General features: G+C 34.2%; 1 protein-coding gene across 1 annotated transcript in view; it reads left to right on the plus strand.

The window, feature by feature from the left end:
• Positions 1 to 21,660, plus strand: part of LOC133323011 (uncharacterized) — a 46,018-nt gene that overhangs the window by 4,245 nt on the left and 20,113 nt on the right. The window contains exon 2 of the mRNA XM_061531966.1: positions 17,488 to 17,709. Within this exon, the coding sequence (XP_061387950.1) occupies positions 17,488 to 17,709 (222 nt within the window). The remainder of the gene's footprint in view (positions 1 to 17,487; positions 17,710 to 21,660) is intronic.

Consider the following 21,660-nt stretch of genomic DNA (forward strand, 5'->3'; position numbering starts at 1 on the left):
TTCACTAAATTTACACAGGTTTACAAATTTTTGTCAACATTCAAAAGAGAACCAATAAGTTTCGTATTTACTTGCTTTAATATAACGTACAATCGTTTTAATTTCTTAAGTATTGAAACATGGAGTAATATTTGTCTCGAACCAGAGCTAGATTTTGTTTTATTTCAAATAATCAAAAACTCGATAACATTTACGTAGCAAAGCAACATGTACAGCAGCATGTTAAGAAACGATGGAAATTGAGCCTCGAAATCCAAAGACGATGGTGGTAGTTTTTAATTTTTTACCTGTGCTTCGTTTTTGGTCTTGTTAATCGGTGAGAATGTGATCGTCACAACATGTTCTGTGGCTGCTAGTTGTGTCGTGTGCATACAATGTTTTGTTCTATTAAAATTCATAACACAAACATCCTCTGAAAGATTGAAAAGGAAAATTCAACGAAGGAATACATTTTTGTTTTTGCATGTCAAAAGGTGATCGTCGGAAGGATGGCAGAAATCCTTTAAAGGACATGGCGTCTTTTCTGCATACGTATTGTAAGAATGTCTGTACGTATAATTTCTCAATCGCTGATTCCAAAGGCAAAACAGTTATTGTTTATGGTATTGTTTGGCAGTCAAGGAGTTGAGTACAGCCAGCTAGGAAACAAGCTATTATGTACAGTTGTTACAGTATTCATTGGGTATTTGTTCATAACACGATGATACTATCGGAAGAAAGTGAAGAAAAGGTTTAAACTAATTTCAATACAACTTTTTTTAACTTGTAGAAAATATATTTACGTGTTTTGTTAAGGTTCTTGAATTCATTTTTTCGTCCCCAACTCCATCCCCCCACTGTTTATAAAATCTGTCACCAACAAACATTGTTGCTGACATTTAATTGCGATTGAAGCATTTTTATTTTGTATTTGGTTGGAAAAATGTCTTTCTAAAACAATATCCATCCATGGCACGCTTAGCCACTCATGCCAATGAACTCAACTGCTGGAATTTGCAAAAAAATAAACCTTCAACTTGAAACGTTACTCAATATTATAAATTCTGGCTACAACGAAAACGTTATATCGGTGTTGGTTGATTTGGCTAACGTTGTTTGGTTGGTGTGTCGTTACTGTGTTCAAAAAAATGATTTTAAAATAAATGATTAACATTGTGGAAAGTAAACAAATTTGAAAAATTATCAATTTCGAATACAATTTCAAGGATATATAATTTTTTACTAAACTTAAGCAATTTTAGGATAAGAATATTTTACGAGACAACTTTTCGGTTCATTTTGTTATGAATATATCGCTCAATTGCTGCAAGACCGGCATAGATAAACAAAAATCGATTTTGTAGAAAATGTGTTTTAAGTTTTGAATTTACCCATTCATTACACGGAACAGAGGAACTTCTACCGCTTCTCAATCAGAGTGTGTAAGAGATATTTATTTCCTTTTTTTATACAACATGAAGTCTTACATATCACGATTTTTGATTTATGCCGGTCTTGTACTACAACATCAAATACATTTACTTTAATATATCGCCCGCCCTGCACTTGTAAATTGGCACATCAAAGATAATTATTCAATTATATGCCCTAAATCCTAGCGCAAGGTTAAATTGAAACACGACATAGGCAATGTGTATTTTATTTGAATAGACTATATATATCACGCTGAACCAAATGGTCAACCTAATGCATCATGGAATGAATAAATGACCGTCTGTCAAGCAAAAAACACATGCAAACACACATTGTGTCAATTGAATTAGTTTTTAATTGCTGTTACATTTTAATTTAATGTTTAATAAACAATATTTGCTTTTATCACTGATGTGTCTGTCGCCAGTGGGCGTCAGCTTTTGTTTCCATAATAGCAGCACCACCGTATCTTTTTCCCATCATCATCACCATCACACTGGTGATGGAATGTGCTGAGATCGGTCGGACACATCAACATTTTAATACAAATAAAATGTCATGCCACAGATTCGGATGTGCAATAATTGTGCACCCAGGTATCATATCATAATGCTTAAATTGTTGTAGCTTGCCATTGTTATTATTGTTGGCTCTTGTGGTTTCTTTTTTTTATATGTGTACATGTCAGGTGTTCTGTTTTCAGTTTTCACTTGAAAATCATGGTATGCAAAAATATGATATATGACATGTTAATGGCTACTGTTACGCTTGTTTTTGACATTCTTCCTGCGAATCACACAAACACACGCGGGGACAGACGCTCGTGCAAAATGTCATGTAACTCCCCCCGGGGACAAAGTCGTCTCGAAGATGAACTACTACTACATGTTCGTCTGATGTGACTCCAGGAAAAAAAAATAATGGTCGATTAAAGAGGCTGTCGTCGTCATGCTTCATAGCAATGCTCCAATTTCGTTACAGAAAATATATTTGCACTCGGTATCACTTTAATTAACCACAAAACCGCATATAGTGAAAAATGTGGAATGTCGGTGGAAGTGGAAGGAGACGTTGGAATTTCAACAATGTTTGTTGTTTTGATATGAAAAGTTGAGTTAAGGGTTAGATGATTATATTTACTGTGTTTGCAGGGTTTTGGGAAATACCGTCTCTTATCGTTATTTATTTTCGTTTTCCAACTAATAAAATTTGTGCACTTGTAATTACGGTTTATTTGTTTGCATATAGGAACGTAAGAAAAGATCATGTTAAACGTAGGGCAGTTTAACGAAATATTCTGCTTCTTTATAGAAATGACATCGAAAAATATCCCTAGGATGGAATGCTTTGAATCTATGATCCATAAGAAGAGTGTGCAACATTAGAAGAGCAGATCCTCGTAGCAGAACTTAGTTGATAGGTTTTCCTCAAATAAATACCAATTGAGATTATAGAGATCGTAATTAATTTATTAAAACAACAACTAATTATTTTCATGACGCAATAGCATAGAAAACTTAACAATTCTAAATTGTTAGACCACCATCGATGACTCTGCTGGAATATAGCTTACATACACCATATGTATACATAATTGTTATACCTGTCGGTTGGTTGTCCCAATTTCGGTGTGTCGCTAAATTATACCCTGCATTATTTGGTAATATTTAACCGTTCTAACCGTCTTTGTATAAATATATATGTATGTATGTGTGTACAGCTAGCTAAAGGGGTAGCTTTTTGTAAAGTCGCACACACACACACACACAAATATGTACGTATGTACTATGTACATCCGCATGGATTTGTATAGGTAGGTATATAATTTATCACTAACATTTTGTTACAAACGCCGCAAGAACAAGAACTCTAATTCTTTACTGATATCAAAAGTCTGATGAAGGCCTGGTGGACGAATAACGTCATTCTTGATTCATTCATTCGCATACACGACTAACAAATTAAGAACAAGAACAACAACCACAAATTTGTAACAACAAAACAAACAACAACAAAATCGATAAGAAATGTTAAAAAACCAAACTTGTGCGAGATATGACAAATAAAACGAAAAAAAAACTCAAAACTACGAGTTGTGAATAAAGAATGTGCCCTTGTTGACGTTTACCACTTACTCTTTAATATTTGAGAACGAATCACCCGCTGCCGGTCCCTGCCTTTCTAATGAGAACGTGTTGGATGTGTTATCAATTTCATGGCTAAGAAGTTAGGGGGAGGTGTAGGTATGAAGACGGGTAAGCAAACAAGTATTACGACAATCAGCTGATTTTCGATTTTATGGTAATACACATACGCACCTTCCGTCGTTCCATCGCTCCCTCCCGCTAATTGCTCAGATACACTACAGATGTTTAGGGAGTGTGGATTGATATTGGCGATACATTCTAATTTCTTAGGGGGGTATTTTGCTGGCCACTTTCTCACTTCTGGTTGATCATCCTCTCTGTATCACACACATGCACAGCACAAAGCAAAAAATAAATAAAGTAAATAAAATAATGCAAAAGCAAAACCAGCAGCCTGTTTGTTTTTTTTTTATTTTTGTTCGTTATTCAATTCTTTGAATACAATTTTTGGCAATTTTTTATTACTGCGCAATCAGATGAACGGCTGGTCGTTCCGGCCGTCATCCTCGTTTTGCACTGCTCCTCCGTATGTAGCCCAGAATGCTTTCTCCTTCGTCGCAGGCATTCGTGGTGTATATCGTTTGTTTCGGTTTTATTTATGCCGGTCGTATAAGAGAATACAATCTATATATACGTGTGTGTGAGTGTGTATGTGGGGAAAAGCGATGTTGTCAAATTCCAATTGGGGCTGCACTGACTACACTGAAAAAATTTGAAGTTGTAAATTATATTAATCAAATTATTATTAAATTTCGCGATATTTTTGGTAAAAAAAATGAGTTTTTATTACGTTTATCCGACTTTCAAAACATCTTAATATCCCATTTGAATCCATTAAAACAAAACACGTGGACGGGGGTTACCAACTTCATGGACTAATAAAAATAACTTGTGTAAACTGCATTTTGTATAGTTTCAATCTTGGTAGACCTTTTTTATTTTCTTGTAGGAAATATTCCATTTACAAATAAATAATACAAATATTTTTCACACCTCTTTTCCTATAAATGATACGCATTTTTGAGAAACAATTTAAAACAATGCTAATGAAAAAGCAAACACAAAAATACCCGGCTTCCATACATCATTTGTTGTGAAATACAACATTTAAAAAAAAAGAGAATTAAATATAAAACACCCACACATTTGTTGTTGGGATAATTGTTGATATTTTTGTTTGCTGCTTCCTACCATTTGTAAAAAATGTGTATTTTATTTATTATTGAACTGTGAAGAGTAGATTTGTGGCAAAATTACTTGTCATAAAATGTTTCGTCGATCTGTGTGTCCCGCTCCACGTTAAACCAATTGACAGAAGAAACGTGACGATTTGCTTTCTAAATGCGAACCTGGCCTGGTGATGATGGCTGGTGTTATAGCATTAGAAATACATTTGGGAACGGTTTTCGTGGGCAAATCATCAGTATTGAATTGGCGTGAGTATATGTGTGTGTGTGTGGCAGAATAGTTTTGACAAAACCGTTGAAAACAATTATTACTTTTTTTGACAGTATTTCATTGTTGCTGGTCATTGGCTTTTGCAGCATTTTATTATGATGGTTTTTTTGGTATTACCTTTTTCAATAATTTTTAGGCTTAGAAACTATATATGATTTTAGGCCTGACTTGTAATTTACAACAATAATTGTTGTCATTAGTTTCCATTTGTTCTCCTTTTACAATAGTAGATGGTATTTAGTTTTCATTTGGAATCTTTTTCGATATGCCCTTTAAGGTTTTTTTGCCTTTATGAACTTTGTAACTTTCATTACTGTGACCATCTAAAACCAATCTACAAACAAATCTAATTACATGATGTTTTTTCTTTTGAGTTTCTTAGGCCACACATGTGACATTTACAGATTCGAAGCTGTTTCATAGTAACTAACTATGGCAAAGAAATTCAATTAGCTGCCGACTTATTTCATTTCACCATTCGTTTTTGAACTATTTTTCTGTGTTTCTGGTTCGTTTATTTTTCAATCCATAAACGGGTACATAAAGTTGTGATTATCATTTGTTTAGAATGTATTGCGTTTAATTTAATATTTATTTCTTTAATGAACGTTTTTTAAGCAATTCGAATTTAGAAATTTTGGCCAACGAATGAAAATGAAATGACAGAGGGAAAGAGAAATAAGTGATTGGTTGTTTTTGATTGTAAAATTCCTTTTCATTCTCCAAATTAGGGATACATTGAAACGTAGAATCCGAAAAATCTGTCGATTTTATAAATTTTTGGAAAAATAAAATAAAATTGAGATTTGGATTCATTTCAAATCGACGTTAAAACTTTTTTGCTCAATGTTGCCACAGGCCTGATGATGGACGACACATATCAAAAGAAAAATCGGAAAATTCATATTTTTGATCATGTTATGCCCTTTTCAATATATAGCAGATGGCAAAAAAATGTGTCCAGTACCAATTTGCGTTTATAGTCCAAATTATTTTAATCGAATTATACAAATTGTGCATTCAGAATTATTTGGACATTCATTGGTATGATGAAAATGTACATCGCTATGCAAAAAAGAGTTAAGAAACTTTTTTACAAAACCTCTTAATGGGAAAAAAGACAATATTTCGAAACAATTACAATAATTTCGTATAAGAAACATTAATAAAAATGAAATTATTAAAGAATGCTAGCATGTTAAACCACATATGTTTTTTACAGAGTCTGGTTGATTATTTTAATACTACGTTCACATAAATTAGAATAATTTATAACGATCGTGTATATTCAGTAAAACACACCGCAGCCCTGAGCTCATATTCTATTTTAAATTTGAACTACCTTTTCGTATTGAAATATGTATTTCTTTGTGATTATTCTTAACAATTCCTTCTGCAATTATCAATTTGTTATTTGCTTATCTCATTAATAATTGTTCTTAAAATAAAATGAAATTTTTATCGATATAAAACTCTATTACAACTCTTTTTCAATAAGTAAATCTTGATATGTTCAATTGCAAACTGCTCTGAAAATGTTAACAGTAATATTTGACATAATTACCATTACATATTCGTTATGGCCACTTTACCTGTTGGACATGCCTGCCACATCATACATTTGCATTTCTAAATAACCGCCAGCCGACTTCTTTGTTTTTTTTTTTTTGGTTATGTTCCATTGAGTAAATTTGCACACATAAAACCAATCAAAAATTTGACCCTTAAAATTAGCACACATCAAATGTTAACAACAGCAGAGGTGATAAAAACTCTTTTGATGTGTTTCGGCTTCTCTTTTTTGGAGAATGATCATTCCGGAAGCTTTTGAAAGTAACTTCTTCTTTATCTTTTTACGGGAGAGATATAGATTTAATATATTTGGCCCCCAAAGGCAATCACCACTTACACACGTCTCAGAAAATGATGCTCTTCGATTACCAATAATTTTCTACCTCTTTGTCCCCCAAAGTGCCGGCAATTGAAATTTTGAGATGCAACGGGAGGAGCAGAGAAAGGCAACATAATTTAAAAAAAAAAAACCTAAAAAAATATTTCGATTGATGAAAAACACGTGTTTTTTGAACTCGAACTATACGCACACTTTGCCTACACCTTGCTGTGGGCCGGCCGAATGTTAACGATTCTCAAAAAGAAACTGCCGAACCTAAAAAACGAAAACGAGCGCACACACACAGGGGTTAGTTTTTGTTCATTCACTTTTGTTCGTTTTGTGTGTTGCTTCGTCAAATGTTACTTTTATCTTTTTATGCTTCTGCTTCTTCCATCACATCCAAAATGTACATCCATGAAATTGAATTTTCAATTCTGGGGATGATGACGATTATATTTTCGATTTTTCATACAAAAAGAAAAAAAAAAACAACAACCTCTTGGAAGACGGATTTATGTGCCTCTATGATTTGTTGGTGCTACCAACACAAACAGCCAGCAATTGTTTGACATACTTGTTGCGTTGTTGCCAGTAATGATTTTGACAATGATTATGTACTTTGCTGTATCTGTCATGTGTGCGTGATTGTCCACATGGTTTATTACATGAATACAGTCTTCGGCCATTGAATTAGATTGGATGGCCAAGACGATGATTAATTGTTTCATTTATTAGAACAAAAACTAATGGAAAAGGTTAAATATTACAAATGTTCAAATTAAATTTCCCCTTTTTAGGAAGTTGACATTTTGGGTTACCATTTTCACGGCATGAAATCAATGGAAATTACGAAATTGAAAATATCGAGCGATCGGATGACGTTTGTTCTAAACACTCCCTTTGTATCTTAGTTGGAAAATATATGTCTTCTTCTGGGCCAATGGTGGGCAAAATTTCTCTTATAAAATGTTTAAGGAAAAATAATAACAACCATTCTTCCCTAGAATTTAATTAATTTAATATTTTTTATTAAAACATAAATCACATCCCAGAAAGTGCAAAAAATAAATTCATTCTTTAAAAAAATTGTGCAAATTTTTCAATAATGTTTATTTTTGTTTTAACATCAAAAAACGCAAATAGAACGCATCAACTCTGGTGTGCATGGCTGCCCATCTTTGTTCTACACAGCCCTGAAAATATACTCCATGAGAAAACTTACTAAGTGCAGTAAAATTTCGAAGTAATTCTGACTGATAATCTTATGAAGTATCCTTCTCTGAGTAATGTGTATGTGCACTAGGATATGTGTTGCAAAATTCCCCTTTCTTTCCTCTCAAACAAAACGAATTCTGTCGGATTTGGCGATTATAGGGAGTTACTATTCAAAAATACCGGCCAATTTGAAATCCTTATAACACATTGGTTTTATTAGAAGAACAATGAAATATGTAGTTCGTGGTATTAAATGAGAAACAAAAAACGATTATTGATTTCAATAGAATAAAGTGAATATGTCTGTAGTCAGTGTCGGTGGTGCACGTTGTTGAACGCACCCTTGGATGTTCACAATTTTCATAAGTAGCTTTATAGACATTCAAAGCCAATGCTAGGGAAATGACTTGCTGAAAATTTCTAATCACAAAACTGGTAATAATTTCATAGCCAAAGCCTGTTATTTATTATTTGCTTCTAGAAATAAATCTTTTAACAAAACAAATATTTACCATTCACTGCTGGTGCTGCTGCTGTTGTTGCAGGTGAATGTAATATTCAGTACAGTTCTTCATGACAATAATTTGAGGCCAAAATTAAACTGTAAAAAGAAATGGTTTTCTTCTAAACCAAACCAATTCGAAATTTCTGAGAATAACAACCCACCGGCAAAGTTTTTATATGCCCCTCGTTGTTCGTTGCTGATGGCAGTATTGATTATCTGTTCTGTTTTCCAGAAATTGGTGCATGCAACAAGTGTTACAGCCATTAGATAGAGTTTGTTCCGGAACACATGTAATGCTCTATGAACCCTAAGTGTTAAATGGTTTCGTATTGGTGGTGATTGTGGTGGTGGGTTGCAGTGTTCTGATGCTCTTTGCAGTGGAGTGGGCAATTATTAAAAACAAAAGAAAACAGGGAGATGATGGACCCCTTCAGTGGAATACACTTAGATTGCATGTCTTTTTACGATAATAACCCAAATGAATAAAATTGTTCATCTATGATGGAAATGGGTGCCCACTTGACGCTTGATTGTCGAATAGCTCAAGCTTACCTTTTGCTGCTTAAGAAGTAGCGATGCACTAAAGCGTAAAAACATGAACTGTTGTTGCACAATGTTCGGCCACGAGACAGGGTGTCGTCGCCTCCGTCGACCGGACAATAACATCGTGTCTGAAACGCCAACCTACCCCAACAGAAGAAAACAACCTCTAAGAATAAAAAAAGAACCAAACACGAAATAAGTTGTTTTTGTTGTTGTAAGCATTATATTTTCATCTAGTTTTGCTGGTGATTGCATTTCCAGCAAACCGCATAGTGAGCTCTTCTTCAAAGGCCATTGAACTCGGAAGAAAATGTTAGGAAAGTTGAGTGAACATCCAGCAGAAAGGGAATAACTACACATTATGACACATTATGGTGGTTAATGTCAACTCTTGATTTTCTAGCGTGTTTGGCTGTTGACGCCGACGTTTTTTCTTCTTCTTCTATTTAGCACTAATACCACTGCATTTCATTTTTCTATTGAAATTTCTATTTCTTCCAGTTCTATGTGCTAAGTTAAAACGGGTCTTTGTGTTCTCTAGATCTTCCCAGTTCTTTATCGGTTTATCTACTAATTTATTAATTTAATTCACAAACATTTCTGAATGTCTGTCTGAGAGTCTCGATATTCTTGACTTATTTCAAACATGCGCTATTTTCTTTTGTTTGTTGTAACAATGTTTGAACAACAACAAAACATTATATTACCAAACGCCATGCTGCTATCACTTTATCCAAGGAAACATGGCTTTCTCATTAATGTGGAGCCGAAAATAAGCTCCGTTCGATCATCACTTGGTGTTTTGTGCTGCAATTCTCGCATTTAACTTCCGCAAAATGAAACAAAATTGAAACCACCTCCCAACAAGCCGGTGGTGCCAACTACAGAACTGGTCCGGATCATCATGGGTAAGAAGGCAGACAATAATCAACAAACCAGACAGCCAACCAACCCATCCATTCACAACCTTCCTACCGCTTAATTAGAACTCGAGTCGAGTCTGACTCTGCGCGTGCGTCTTAAACGTTTCAGAAAATGCAATAAAACACAACGGTTTGTGGGGCACATAAATAAAATGGTTCGGTTTCGGTTTTATATCATGAAATGACTTCAACACGCTATATATCGTACATATATATATATCCAGCCACAACTTACCAACCTCTATGGGCTGTTACTCTCTTCGTGTTGCTGTTTTGTCATTTTGTTGTTGTCAGCTTCATTGTACTCTGTTGAACTTTTGTAATCGGAATGAAGTGTTGGTAATTCTTGCACTTGATTTTTATCACAAACATTAACTTAACATCTATCACTCGGCAGTTACTGCTGCTGATGCCGCTGTTGCGACTTCTCTTTCCAAATGAAAGAAGAAGAAGTATCGTAAATGATACTTGGAAAACAATGGGGTCGTTTTCAGTTTAGATAAGAAAAGTAAAAATGTGGAAAAATGGAGGGTAAGTCCCCTCGCGGCAAATGGTTCTAAGCTTGAGATAGTTTTTAAAATTAAAGACTAAACATTGTTGGAAATTTGATTTAATCATATTAAGATAGAGGGTTATGAGGAGATTACGATATTAAATTTAAACATAAAGATTAAACAATTTTGTTAGGATATTCCTAATTTGATGTTGATATAGACAGACAGAAAAAAATTACCGGGAATTGCGACAGAATATGTATCACAATCAGCGATGGAAAATACATACCTAGCCCACACATGTTTAATGAACAAAAATATATCTAATTTTCAATCATATTTTAATTGCAACAAAAAGTAGACAATAATTATGATTTTGGTTTTTTGTCTTTTTTTTTTTTTGCTAATTTATCGAATTTATGAGACATTATGATCTATTACTTCTATGGCACACACATGCGTAAATATAAGTGCTGGCCTTGAAATTATACCAACAAAAAACAAATGAATGTAAAACGAACTATTGCTGATAGCTGGTGGACACACAAAAATCAGGCCTATCTCTATCAGTTGCGAAAAAAAAAACACTTTTTGCACGATTCGCACTGTTGAAGATGATGACGGCGATTGTGATGTGTGGAGGGCAATAATATTTTTGCGTAGTTTCTATTCGATATGGCCAAAATTTGTGCGATTTTTTTTTTGAATTTTTGATTTAAACCCTATTGTATTTGTATTTCCTTTTATGTCCACAACAAATTAACAAACCAACAACAAAATGTATATGAATGGATATACATATTTACAAATTATAAATGGGCTGTTGTTCTTTTCTTTTTTCGCAAATGCTGCAGCGGGGTAAAGCCATTTGTCAGAGTTCAAGGAACACAGAAGAATGTTTTTAACAAAAAAACAGAAACTGGTTCGAATCAAATTCCCAGCAATAGTTGTAAATTAAACTTAATTAATTGTGTATTCAGTATTCAGTTTTCAAATTCCATACACAAATATACACTCAGAAAAACTGTAACCACCACTGACTGAGAGAAGAGATGCTGGTAACAAATGTCAATTTAATACGAATGAAATCATATATAAAGAATTTCGTAAAACAAAAGTGTATGCAGAATTCCTACGGAAGTATGCTCGATTAAACTCGGCACAACACAGTGTCCAATAATAATGGAAGAGAAAAATTGAATTTTTTGATTGCTTTTCTTCTTGGTAATGTGTCGTTCGATAGATCTGTTATACCGAACTCGGATGTGAGTATATTTTAAAGTGTGATATTATATAATACATCCTAAATTAATTTTTATGATGTGTAAACAATAATAAATTGTTACAATAAATTGTTATTATTGAAATTAATTATCCAATATCCTTTTCAAAATACATTATAATATTAACAATAAGCAATTCATTTTGTAATAAATTTGTGTTTCCCATTAAAAAAAATTAAGCGTAAAATGATTTTGTGTAAATCCATATGTTGCCGGAGAGGCAGTAAGTATGATTGTTGAGAGACACGCAATCCCCGTATTTTTTATTTATTATTATTATTTTTTTGAGAAAATAATAATTGTCCATTTCTCAAGATCAAATTATTGTGCAAAAAATAAATAACAACTAATGCTCATTTAGATTCAAAAGTAATTAAGAATTTTACAAAGGACTACTGGAGATAAGGTCATTGTTATTGATATTTTATATTTTACAGAGGATAACAAACCTCCGGACCCTTCTTCTAAATATAACATCTACACATAAAATCATTCCATGTATAGAAATGCGTATACCAATATATATTTTTTTAATTATAGAGGTAGGTGGAGTTGTTTGAATCTTCTATATATAGACATCTCCTTCAAATATATATTCTTTTATTCTTTCTAAATTGAGTTTTTTTTTATTTTTGGAAATTGGAAAATTGTTCCAAATATTTTACGTTCTAAAATGTGATAATTGGAAACACAATTATACAAAATAAAGGTGAAGAAACGTACAGATTAAAAAAGAAAAAGAAATCCATTGTTTCATTAGGAATGTTTACAAAACAACTAATTCTGTTAAGCGACACATTAGAAGGGGATAATCTAACGGAAAATCACAGCTCTTTTATTATTTTAAATTCAAATTTGTTACCAGCATTCGAGCTTCTTTAAAGAAAAAAAAAACATATTATAACAGAGCGCCCCTAATAGTGTTTGTTTTCTTTTGTATTTAAAGAGCTAGATATACATTTAATTGTTGTTATTGTTTTTATAGATATTTAGCTTGCTTAAAGATGCTTCTTCCGATTCCCATGCTTTGCCCGAACTGGTTAATGAAAACAACCGAAAAGCGAAAAAAAAAAAACAAACAAATTAAGAAAAAATCCAATTCCCGCAAAACTATTGCTGGTTTGCATACAAAACATCGTAGACCAAGTGTGACATGTGTTCCGCTACGGGTCTTTTTTTTTGTAGCAGATTTGATGAGAACTCTGTAAAAAATCACACCATCTCCAATGGATGGAGGATCCATCTTATCTCACAAAGGCGTCATTTAATTTATGGGAAGACCAATAACGCAACAGTATATGCGGAATGAAAAGTCAATTTGTAAATGTTTATCAAAACGAAAAGGAAAAGGAATTGGAAAATAAGATTTTTGCTAAAACCGCAAATTGGAGTTTTCTACAGAACACTTTTGCTGATGGTTCTTATGTTTTTAGGGGAAAGCCAAGGGTTCGAAAGCACACTCAAAGTCATATCTAACTTTAAAGCCCCAATATGCCGTATCGAAACCTAAGGTTATATTAATATTACAAATTATTGATTAATGATTGGACTACGGCACCAATTACCGTAGGGTATAATTGTATTTGTAAATACATACGCTAAGTAGTCCAGAGTAGTGGCGCTGTTCAAAATAATGTTTATTAATGAACCTTATCACCCGATTGCCTTTATCTCTTTACGTTGACTGATTTGCCTGCTGTTTCTGTCTCTTCTCCCCCACCCCAACAAGTCAATCAGACTGTCATTCAGTCATTCATTTGCCCATTCATTCATAAAAATGCCATATGCATCTCATAAAATAAGTGAGTCTCTCCCAATCAAAAAAAGTAGACGAATCATGAGATTGGACTTGATCGGTGCTGGCGTTGCGTGGTGTAGTGTCTGACGTTGATGGGGCTAAGGAAGAGTTTGTTTTATGGATGGTGGGGGCTTTTCTTGTTATTTGTTGTTGTTTATAGCTCCCTTATTTCATATTGACTTTTGCGGCAATGAGTGGAATCCTTTGTTTGCTTAAATAATCCGCGCGAATGAAAAAAATATACAAAAAAATGATCATAAAAATATATGTCATCGGATCTGAATTGATGCGTCCGCTTTTGTTTTTGTTTTCGTATGTATGACATGCCCGCCCGACATCTCTCAGCACACTGCCGATACACACATCCATAGGGACGCCAATAAAGTTATATGTTTTTTTTCTGTAGCAGCGAGGAAGAAAGTGGAGCAGTAAAAAAACGAAAAGGTCGTTCTGATGAATGAATATCTACGACAATTCTTGTTGTGGTCAATGAATGAATGGTTGGATGGATGGATGAATTAAATTGACGTGCATCTGTCGTTATGTCCAGTGGCTGCGTAAATACTTTAGCGTATGACAATGTTTCCATTAGATGTTGATGGACAAGCAAGTGATAAGCACCCTAAATACGTATACTCCTTTGTAATTTTTTGTTTGTTTAAATGTTAATGAGTTTATTTTTGTTAGCAATGAAAGAGAAGACGAACTGGAAGAATATAGGAATTGCAAAGAATGAATAATGAGGCATATAACACCATTGCTATTTAATAGTTATATATCGAATATGATCCTTATAACTTATGTAGATATAAATATTGAGTGGACCATCTAGACCGATGCATAGACAGTTTATAAGGATAAAAAACCGGTGCCTAATTTTTATTCCAATGTCCGATAATAATTACCGTGTCTATATCATTGGTATTTTTTTAGTAGATATTCTGTTGTATGGAATTTTGATTTCTAAAAGGTTTGAATCACAATGACATCTTTGAATGGACTTGATTGGAGCTTTAGTTAATAACTTTCTGGAAATTCGCGTGGCAACTGTGTTGGGTAATAACACTGTTTCTTCTTGGATTCAAGTGGCTGCTGGTTGTCACTGTATTCTGAGGGAGGAAGTGCTGTCAATTATGTGAGTTATGTCTTTTGACGTCTCCTCATCAACTGCATTCATATTTTGCTAATTGTTATGCCCCTCTCTTTCTGTCTCTCTCTCACACACACACTCTCTCTCTCTCTCTCTTTGTCCGCCCGAGTCATTGATTGCAATAGCACAGCAATTATTCGTTTAAACAAAGTTAAACCTTAGTTCCGTTTTGGTGTTTCGGAACAGCACGAATAAGCTTTTGGTGAAAACCACGTGGTGAAGTTTGTCTTCGATTTGTGCGTCATTAACTTCTCTACCCTCTTCTGCTGTCCCCATTTGCGGCATTGTTCCATACCGGAAATGTAGTATTTTATTAAGGTTCTTTCGTTTTTCATATATTTTTTATTTTGCGGGTTTATTTAATTTGCCTTACATTTTGTTTTCGAAAGAGCTAATAAAAAGATGTTTTATTTGTTTGGGTTTTGCATTGCGCAGATATTAAATTACATGCGACCATCGTCAAGACGTTGATGTTGATTATGATGACGATGATTCCCTTTCTGTAACATATGTTTAGTACAATGTAAATCTCGAGTGCTTTGTTATGTGACCCAAATGATGTTGCTTGGCTTGCTAGCTGGTTGGCTAGCAGGCTGGTTGGTACTTATTGACAGAAGTTGGTTAAATTATGATTTAGCCGTCACCCCTTTTCGGTTTTGTAAGTGAAAAATAAGAAATTGCGTCACATCACTGACGAAAAAAAAACAAAAACATTTAATTGTGACAAGTCATGCAACTAACTTGACTTGGGTGACGGCGCTTTTTATTGGTATTAGCCAAAGATAAATCAGTAGAAAAAAGTGGCAGCCAGCTAATTCCACGTTAATAGCGACTGGCTGTTTGAACATTTTGTTTTGTTGGGATTACTTCAGAATCGATTGACAAAACTCTTTCTGAGTTTAGCTCGAGTGTTGGATTTTTTTCCTTCTTGCAACTATTACAGTGTACGTTTTTCTTTTTTATCTTCCATAAATGATTAATGATAATCATGTAGTGCTGCTTAATCTGTACAAATTGCAAGTAATTTTATTTGATCATATCTATCTTTTGCAAGTTGAGAATTATGTTTGTTTTTTTCTATTTTTTTACAAACAACTCTCCATCCCGTTTCTAGTAGACAAACTTATCTGTTTTATAAATGTCATACAAAAACATCTCAACTTCATAGATAAATTTAATGTAACAGCTGAAGAGATCATTTCTGTGTCATCAAGGACAGTTGGGGATTTCGATAAATACATACAGTTTTTGAACTCTTTGTATTCGATTTTTTATTATATTTTTCAGCTACATATTATTTTTAAATGGTTTTTGAATAAAGTTTTACACATTGAAAAAATATAAAAGCAGATAAATGTTAAGCAATCCTTGAAAAAAAAAAATAAGTAGGTGTACTAATAGAACAATATATACAGTAGTTTCGATTTAGCTGCCTTATACATAGCTAGATTTAGCTACACAAAATACACTTCTTAGATCCCATCTCAAGTATTTCGTTTCATATCTGCACATTTAAGATAACAGAATAATTTTTACTTTTCTCCTCTCATTACTTAACGTCCTTGCATTTAGCTGCACAGGTAATATGAAATTAAAAAAACAATCTTAATTTTTTACACATGGCTATTGTTTTTAATGCATTATTACAAACTTAGCATTGACCGCATATTGCAGAAAATTTTACATTGTCGCATTTTATACAGTGATTTCACTTACGTGCACGTTGAGGCAGGTAAACGATTTCGGATACCTACCCTTTTGACTTTCATGCATATTTCAGAAATATTTGCAAATGTTGTTTGTGCAGGTAAATCAATACTACTGTATAAACTGAAGTAAACTCAATTCTTCATTATCCTTAAAAGTATTTTGACAACATTCGTGGATTTTAATACAATATTTTGTAAATAATTTTTTTTTTTTAAATTTCAAAATTATCTTTGCAGAAATTCAGAGCAATAATATTTGTAATTTAGGGATTTTCCATTTCTAATTACCTATTTCATTAGTTCAATATATTTTTATTAACACTCTAATGTCAGAATTTAACGAAAAAACAAATACCAGACATTTTCAATCACTTACTTGTCCTGTTGTTCTTAATCTTAACATGGCCATAATGCAAATGTTAATGACTTTCTATTTTCTTCGAACTTTAATCACCACAAACTTTGCATTTGTACAAAAGTCCATGGTAATTGTGGTTTAGGGATTGTTTTTTTCTATTTTAGTTTTTCTTTGTAGTTCTAAAATACCATTTGACCACAATGTGAATAGAGTTGGGAATAACGAGACTTGTACAAAAACACACAGAGCTACGTTTTTTTTTTGTTGAGTGTTACCTGTGCGAAATCAATTCACAGCGACTCAATAACTCAATTTCCTGTGTTGACTGGCTGATCACCACTTACGGTAAATTTTCAAATGCTTATTTGTGGTGTTTGCATAATTGAAATAAAGCAAAAATTACTTCCGAATTGTGCTGTGGGGCCAATAATCGGCAAAAATGGCAAACTACAATGTCTGACATGGTCATTAGTGGCCAGCTAAACTAGAGTCGCTTATATTTTTTTATAGATTCCACGTTTTAAAAATACATTTTTCTTAATTTATTTATTTTTAAGAAGACTTGGAATAATTGTGTTTGTTTCCTTTAAATTGCAGGTCTGTGCCGAGGAGAAATGCCAAGAAGAAGTTGTACTTTTGGCCCTCAACTACATGGATCGCTTCCTGTCCACAAAATCGGTGCGAAAAACACATTTACAAATTCTAGCTGCTGCCTGCCTCCTGCTTGCCTCAAAACTACGTGAACCCAGTTGTCGGGCATTGTCTGCCGAACTGTTGGTATTCTACACAGATAACAGTATACACAAAGCCGATTTGATTGTAAGTATTCATGCTTCCATATAATCGATTTTTATAGTTTCCTATCCCAGCCACCCTAATACATAAATGTTCTGTACTCAGTCTCTTGATGTCCCTTATTGATATTATTTGTACAAATATTGAATTTTTAGTTGACAGAATGTTTGTACATTTCGCGCCTGCAAAGTACAAGAAAAAAAAATAAAATTCTGACAAACAAATGATGTTGGTTTGTTGCCGCATTGCTGGAACCGCACCATACAATGTTGCAGTTTATTGTTTGCCATGGTTTGTTTGTTGTGGCTTAAGTGTTGCAATTCGCTGAGGCTTCTTTACACTGCCGCCGTCAAATGACAGGCCGAAGTATGGTCCTTTTGAATTCAAGTGTCGGAAATCCTCTTATCTGAGTGCAAAATAAAGATATAGCAAAATTAAATTTTTTTCATAGTTATATGCAAAATAAATTGGTCATATTTGGACATGAATTATGTATATAACTAGAAGGTAGATTTTGAGACATATGTCTGCACGCATATGTAATGACTTAGTTTGCAATTGCTTTTGTTATTTAAAGCCATCTTTTCTAATTATCATTAAGATTGATTCATTAGCTAAATGATCATTCTGAAATACTATTATGTAGTGGAAATTTGAAAATGTCATTCATTATAATTTTCATGTGTTATATTGAGACCCGCATAATGTTGGCTACGCATTCCCCAGACATCAAAGGAAAATGCCAATACTTGGCATTTTTCAAATAGCTAGCAGGGCAGTAGAGAATCGACAGCACCATTGAGCACAAAAAACGTTTTGAATATTCCTTAAAAGTCCTTGAAATCATAAAATGCGAATTCATTTCAATTTTACTAAAAAAGGGCAACAAAAATGCAACCAACTAAATAATAATAACAACAACCAGAATAAAACAACAGTCGATCGACATCAATGGAGTATGTATGAGCTGTTGGCTGGATGGCTGGGATGACTGTGGATACATTGAAGCTCCAGCATCAGCCAGCGACATCAGTTAAAAATGCCAGATCAGCAATTTTAAACGATCTCTAGTTTTTTGTTGCCTTCATCAAGTTCTGCTTCTTCAATTACTGTGCGCTCTCATTGGCAATGGGAATCGCCAGAAATCGAGGATACCGCGAAATTGAAATGGCTGTGCATTTCAGTGATGAGGTGTTGTTGTGATGTTTTTTGTATTTTTGTTGTGTCATGATCTATAGGAATTTAAAAAGGAGGCATAAAACTTCAATAACCTAAACCTTCTATCGAAGCTATTGTTTCGTTGCTTGAGAGCGCATACATCTCGAAATAAACGATTCCTTGTGCCGCATATTTTGAAATCTTGCCTTAGCAGTGACACAAAACACAGCCTTTAAATCAAAATTAAAAGTTTTTCATGTAAACTTTAAATGAACGTAAACCGGCATGAAATGATCTGCAATGAATTCGATGTGAATTGGCGATTGCGCATAGTGCCACGAACTTGTGGCTCCCATTGCCAGCAATTCAAAGGAAATTATCGTTTCACGACGATGGCGATGACGACGACGACATCGACAACAAGTAGCATGCAATGACCTTGTGGACAATACGATTGTTCTTTGTGCTGGGGAGTAAGGTGAACGGAAGTTCAGTCTAGGCGTCGATAACATCTAAAGGTTCTTGGAAGCTGTTCGTGTTGTTGTTGCCTGTCTTTTTTTGAAACGGACAGATCTCCTTCTACTTCACCTACACATATGTCGCCCAATTGCCAGTTTGTATGGCAAAGATTCATGAGATTATCACAAGGCTTAAAATTCAGTTCCGGTCAATTCTATGAGGAACATTAATACAACTATAAGGACTGTTCCGGTAAAAAATGTTCAAATGACACATTGGCTATTTGTTTAGTCCAATTACAAATTTAAAAAAATCAGAGATTATTAAAGTGTTGCTACCCAGAATAGGAAATATAAATATGTAGTTATACAAAGGCCCCTTAAAATCGTATCTTTGGATCCAATGGGAAGTTTTTTTCCCTATATATAGAAGATCTTGACATTTTCTCACATGAATTGATTATTTTATTATCTACATTAACAAGAACGGTAAATGTAAACATTTTCAAATATTCTTTGATTTTTGTCTGGTCTTCATACATGATTATAATCTACCGAAAACAATCATTATGTATTCGAATAATCAGAATACAGTAGTTTTGATTTAGCTGCCTTGTACATAGCTGCACTTTGGATTTAACTGCCCAAAATACATTTCTTTGGTACTTTTTCTCGGATTCTTTCTCAAATTTTTCGTTTAAGAGCACAAATCGTGCCTGCACTTTTAAGATAACAGCTCAGACGATTTGCACTGTTTCTCTCTACTTAATTTCACGTTTTGTATTTAGCTGCACATAAATAATAATTTAAGATATTTATATAACGTGTAAGATACAGTCGGTTTTTACCTTTTTGTAAAATAAATTATCAAGAATATATTCACTTCAAATAATATTTCAAAATTGATCCCAAAACGTACCAGGAAAAGGGAGATGAATTTTAAATTGTGCCATTTTACCGCGATACGATAATATTTGGGGGATTTGCTTATTGTTTATATATATATATATATATTTTCCAAGAAATTCTATGACCAATAATGTCGTTTTAGTAATATAATTAGTTGTTGCAATTCATAAAAACACTCAATTGAATACACCTTGGATAGTTGCTTATGTTCCGAATAGTCCTTGTTCCACATATTGCCATCAATAAGTTATAATAAAATAAAATTAAAAATATCCCATAGTTAATATCATTCCATTTGCTGGTGGCACGGTATGTACACATGAATGTGTGTGTGAGTATGTGCATAGATCATCATTATCCTCACCACCATCAAATCAGCCAACCACTAACGATGGCCAATGCAACAATGATTGTCCTACCTACGCCTCCATCATCTATCGCACACATGTAACCAAAGCTCGGCTTACACAACATTGCAATGCATCACAGGCATGCAGCAGTGCTACAATACAAGAGTTGACAGCACACAAATCAAAACTTGGCCTCAGGAATTTACTTCGTCCTGCCTTGGCGGTCTCTTCTTCTTATCCATCGCATTCGTCTCCTGCGCTAATGAACGAACCGAACGACAACGGAGGACAAAGAACAACGAACTCGAATGAGGAACACTGCATTCCGAAATTGTTGTACAAAATGGAATGGAAATGAATGTTGAATGCACACTGCTGCATCATCGTCGTCGTCATCCACATGCACAACATCATCATTATCGTCGTCATCATCATCATGGTCTACCTCCCGCTGTTCTGCAGTCAGGAGTGTGCCACACACCGAAGTCATTTCGCTTTTGTTTGTCTTCATTCCATTGGATGGCAGACTGTTGTCTGCCAGACTCCTTTCAGATGAGCCTGGGAAACTAAACAAAACTTAGCAAAGCTCTGGCAGGCCAGGCATTCCTTATCAGGCCGCCATACTCTGCTGACAATGTTACGTTGTTCTTGCGTTTGTTGTTGGTGTTGTTTTCAACATAGTTCTTAAATATTTCCCTTGCATGCTGCTCTGCTCTCCTACGAACCAGCTTGTCTGGGCCTATTTTTGAAGGTGACTAGTGCTAGTCAAGCTAGTCTCTGCGACTAGTCAACCAGCCAGCCAGCGACTTCTCAAATAAAAGTGGAAGTGAAAATATTTCTGTTTTTCATTGTGGTTTTTTTTGTGAATGGGCCAGAATGCCTGGCTCAGTAGTTGCCTCATTGCCACAATTCGAGACAAGTCAGGTTCAGTAGTGAATGCGAAGAAGGCAGAGGTGTTGGGGCGAGTGGTTATTTAGACACGATGCATATTTATCCATGGATATCCATACCTTGTGCCACCTTCCTGGCACACACCCCAACTCCTTTTCCCCCGGCGTCCCTTAATAACATCATTATTGCGGTTGCAGCTTTGTACGTCT

Source organism: Musca vetustissima, unplaced genomic scaffold (assembly GCF_032173495.1).
Source record: "Musca vetustissima isolate MV318-11 ecotype Yass unplaced genomic scaffold, APGP_CSIRO_Mvet_v1 utg3678, whole genome shotgun sequence".
Taxonomy (NCBI): domain Eukaryota; kingdom Metazoa; phylum Arthropoda; class Insecta; order Diptera; family Muscidae; genus Musca; species Musca vetustissima.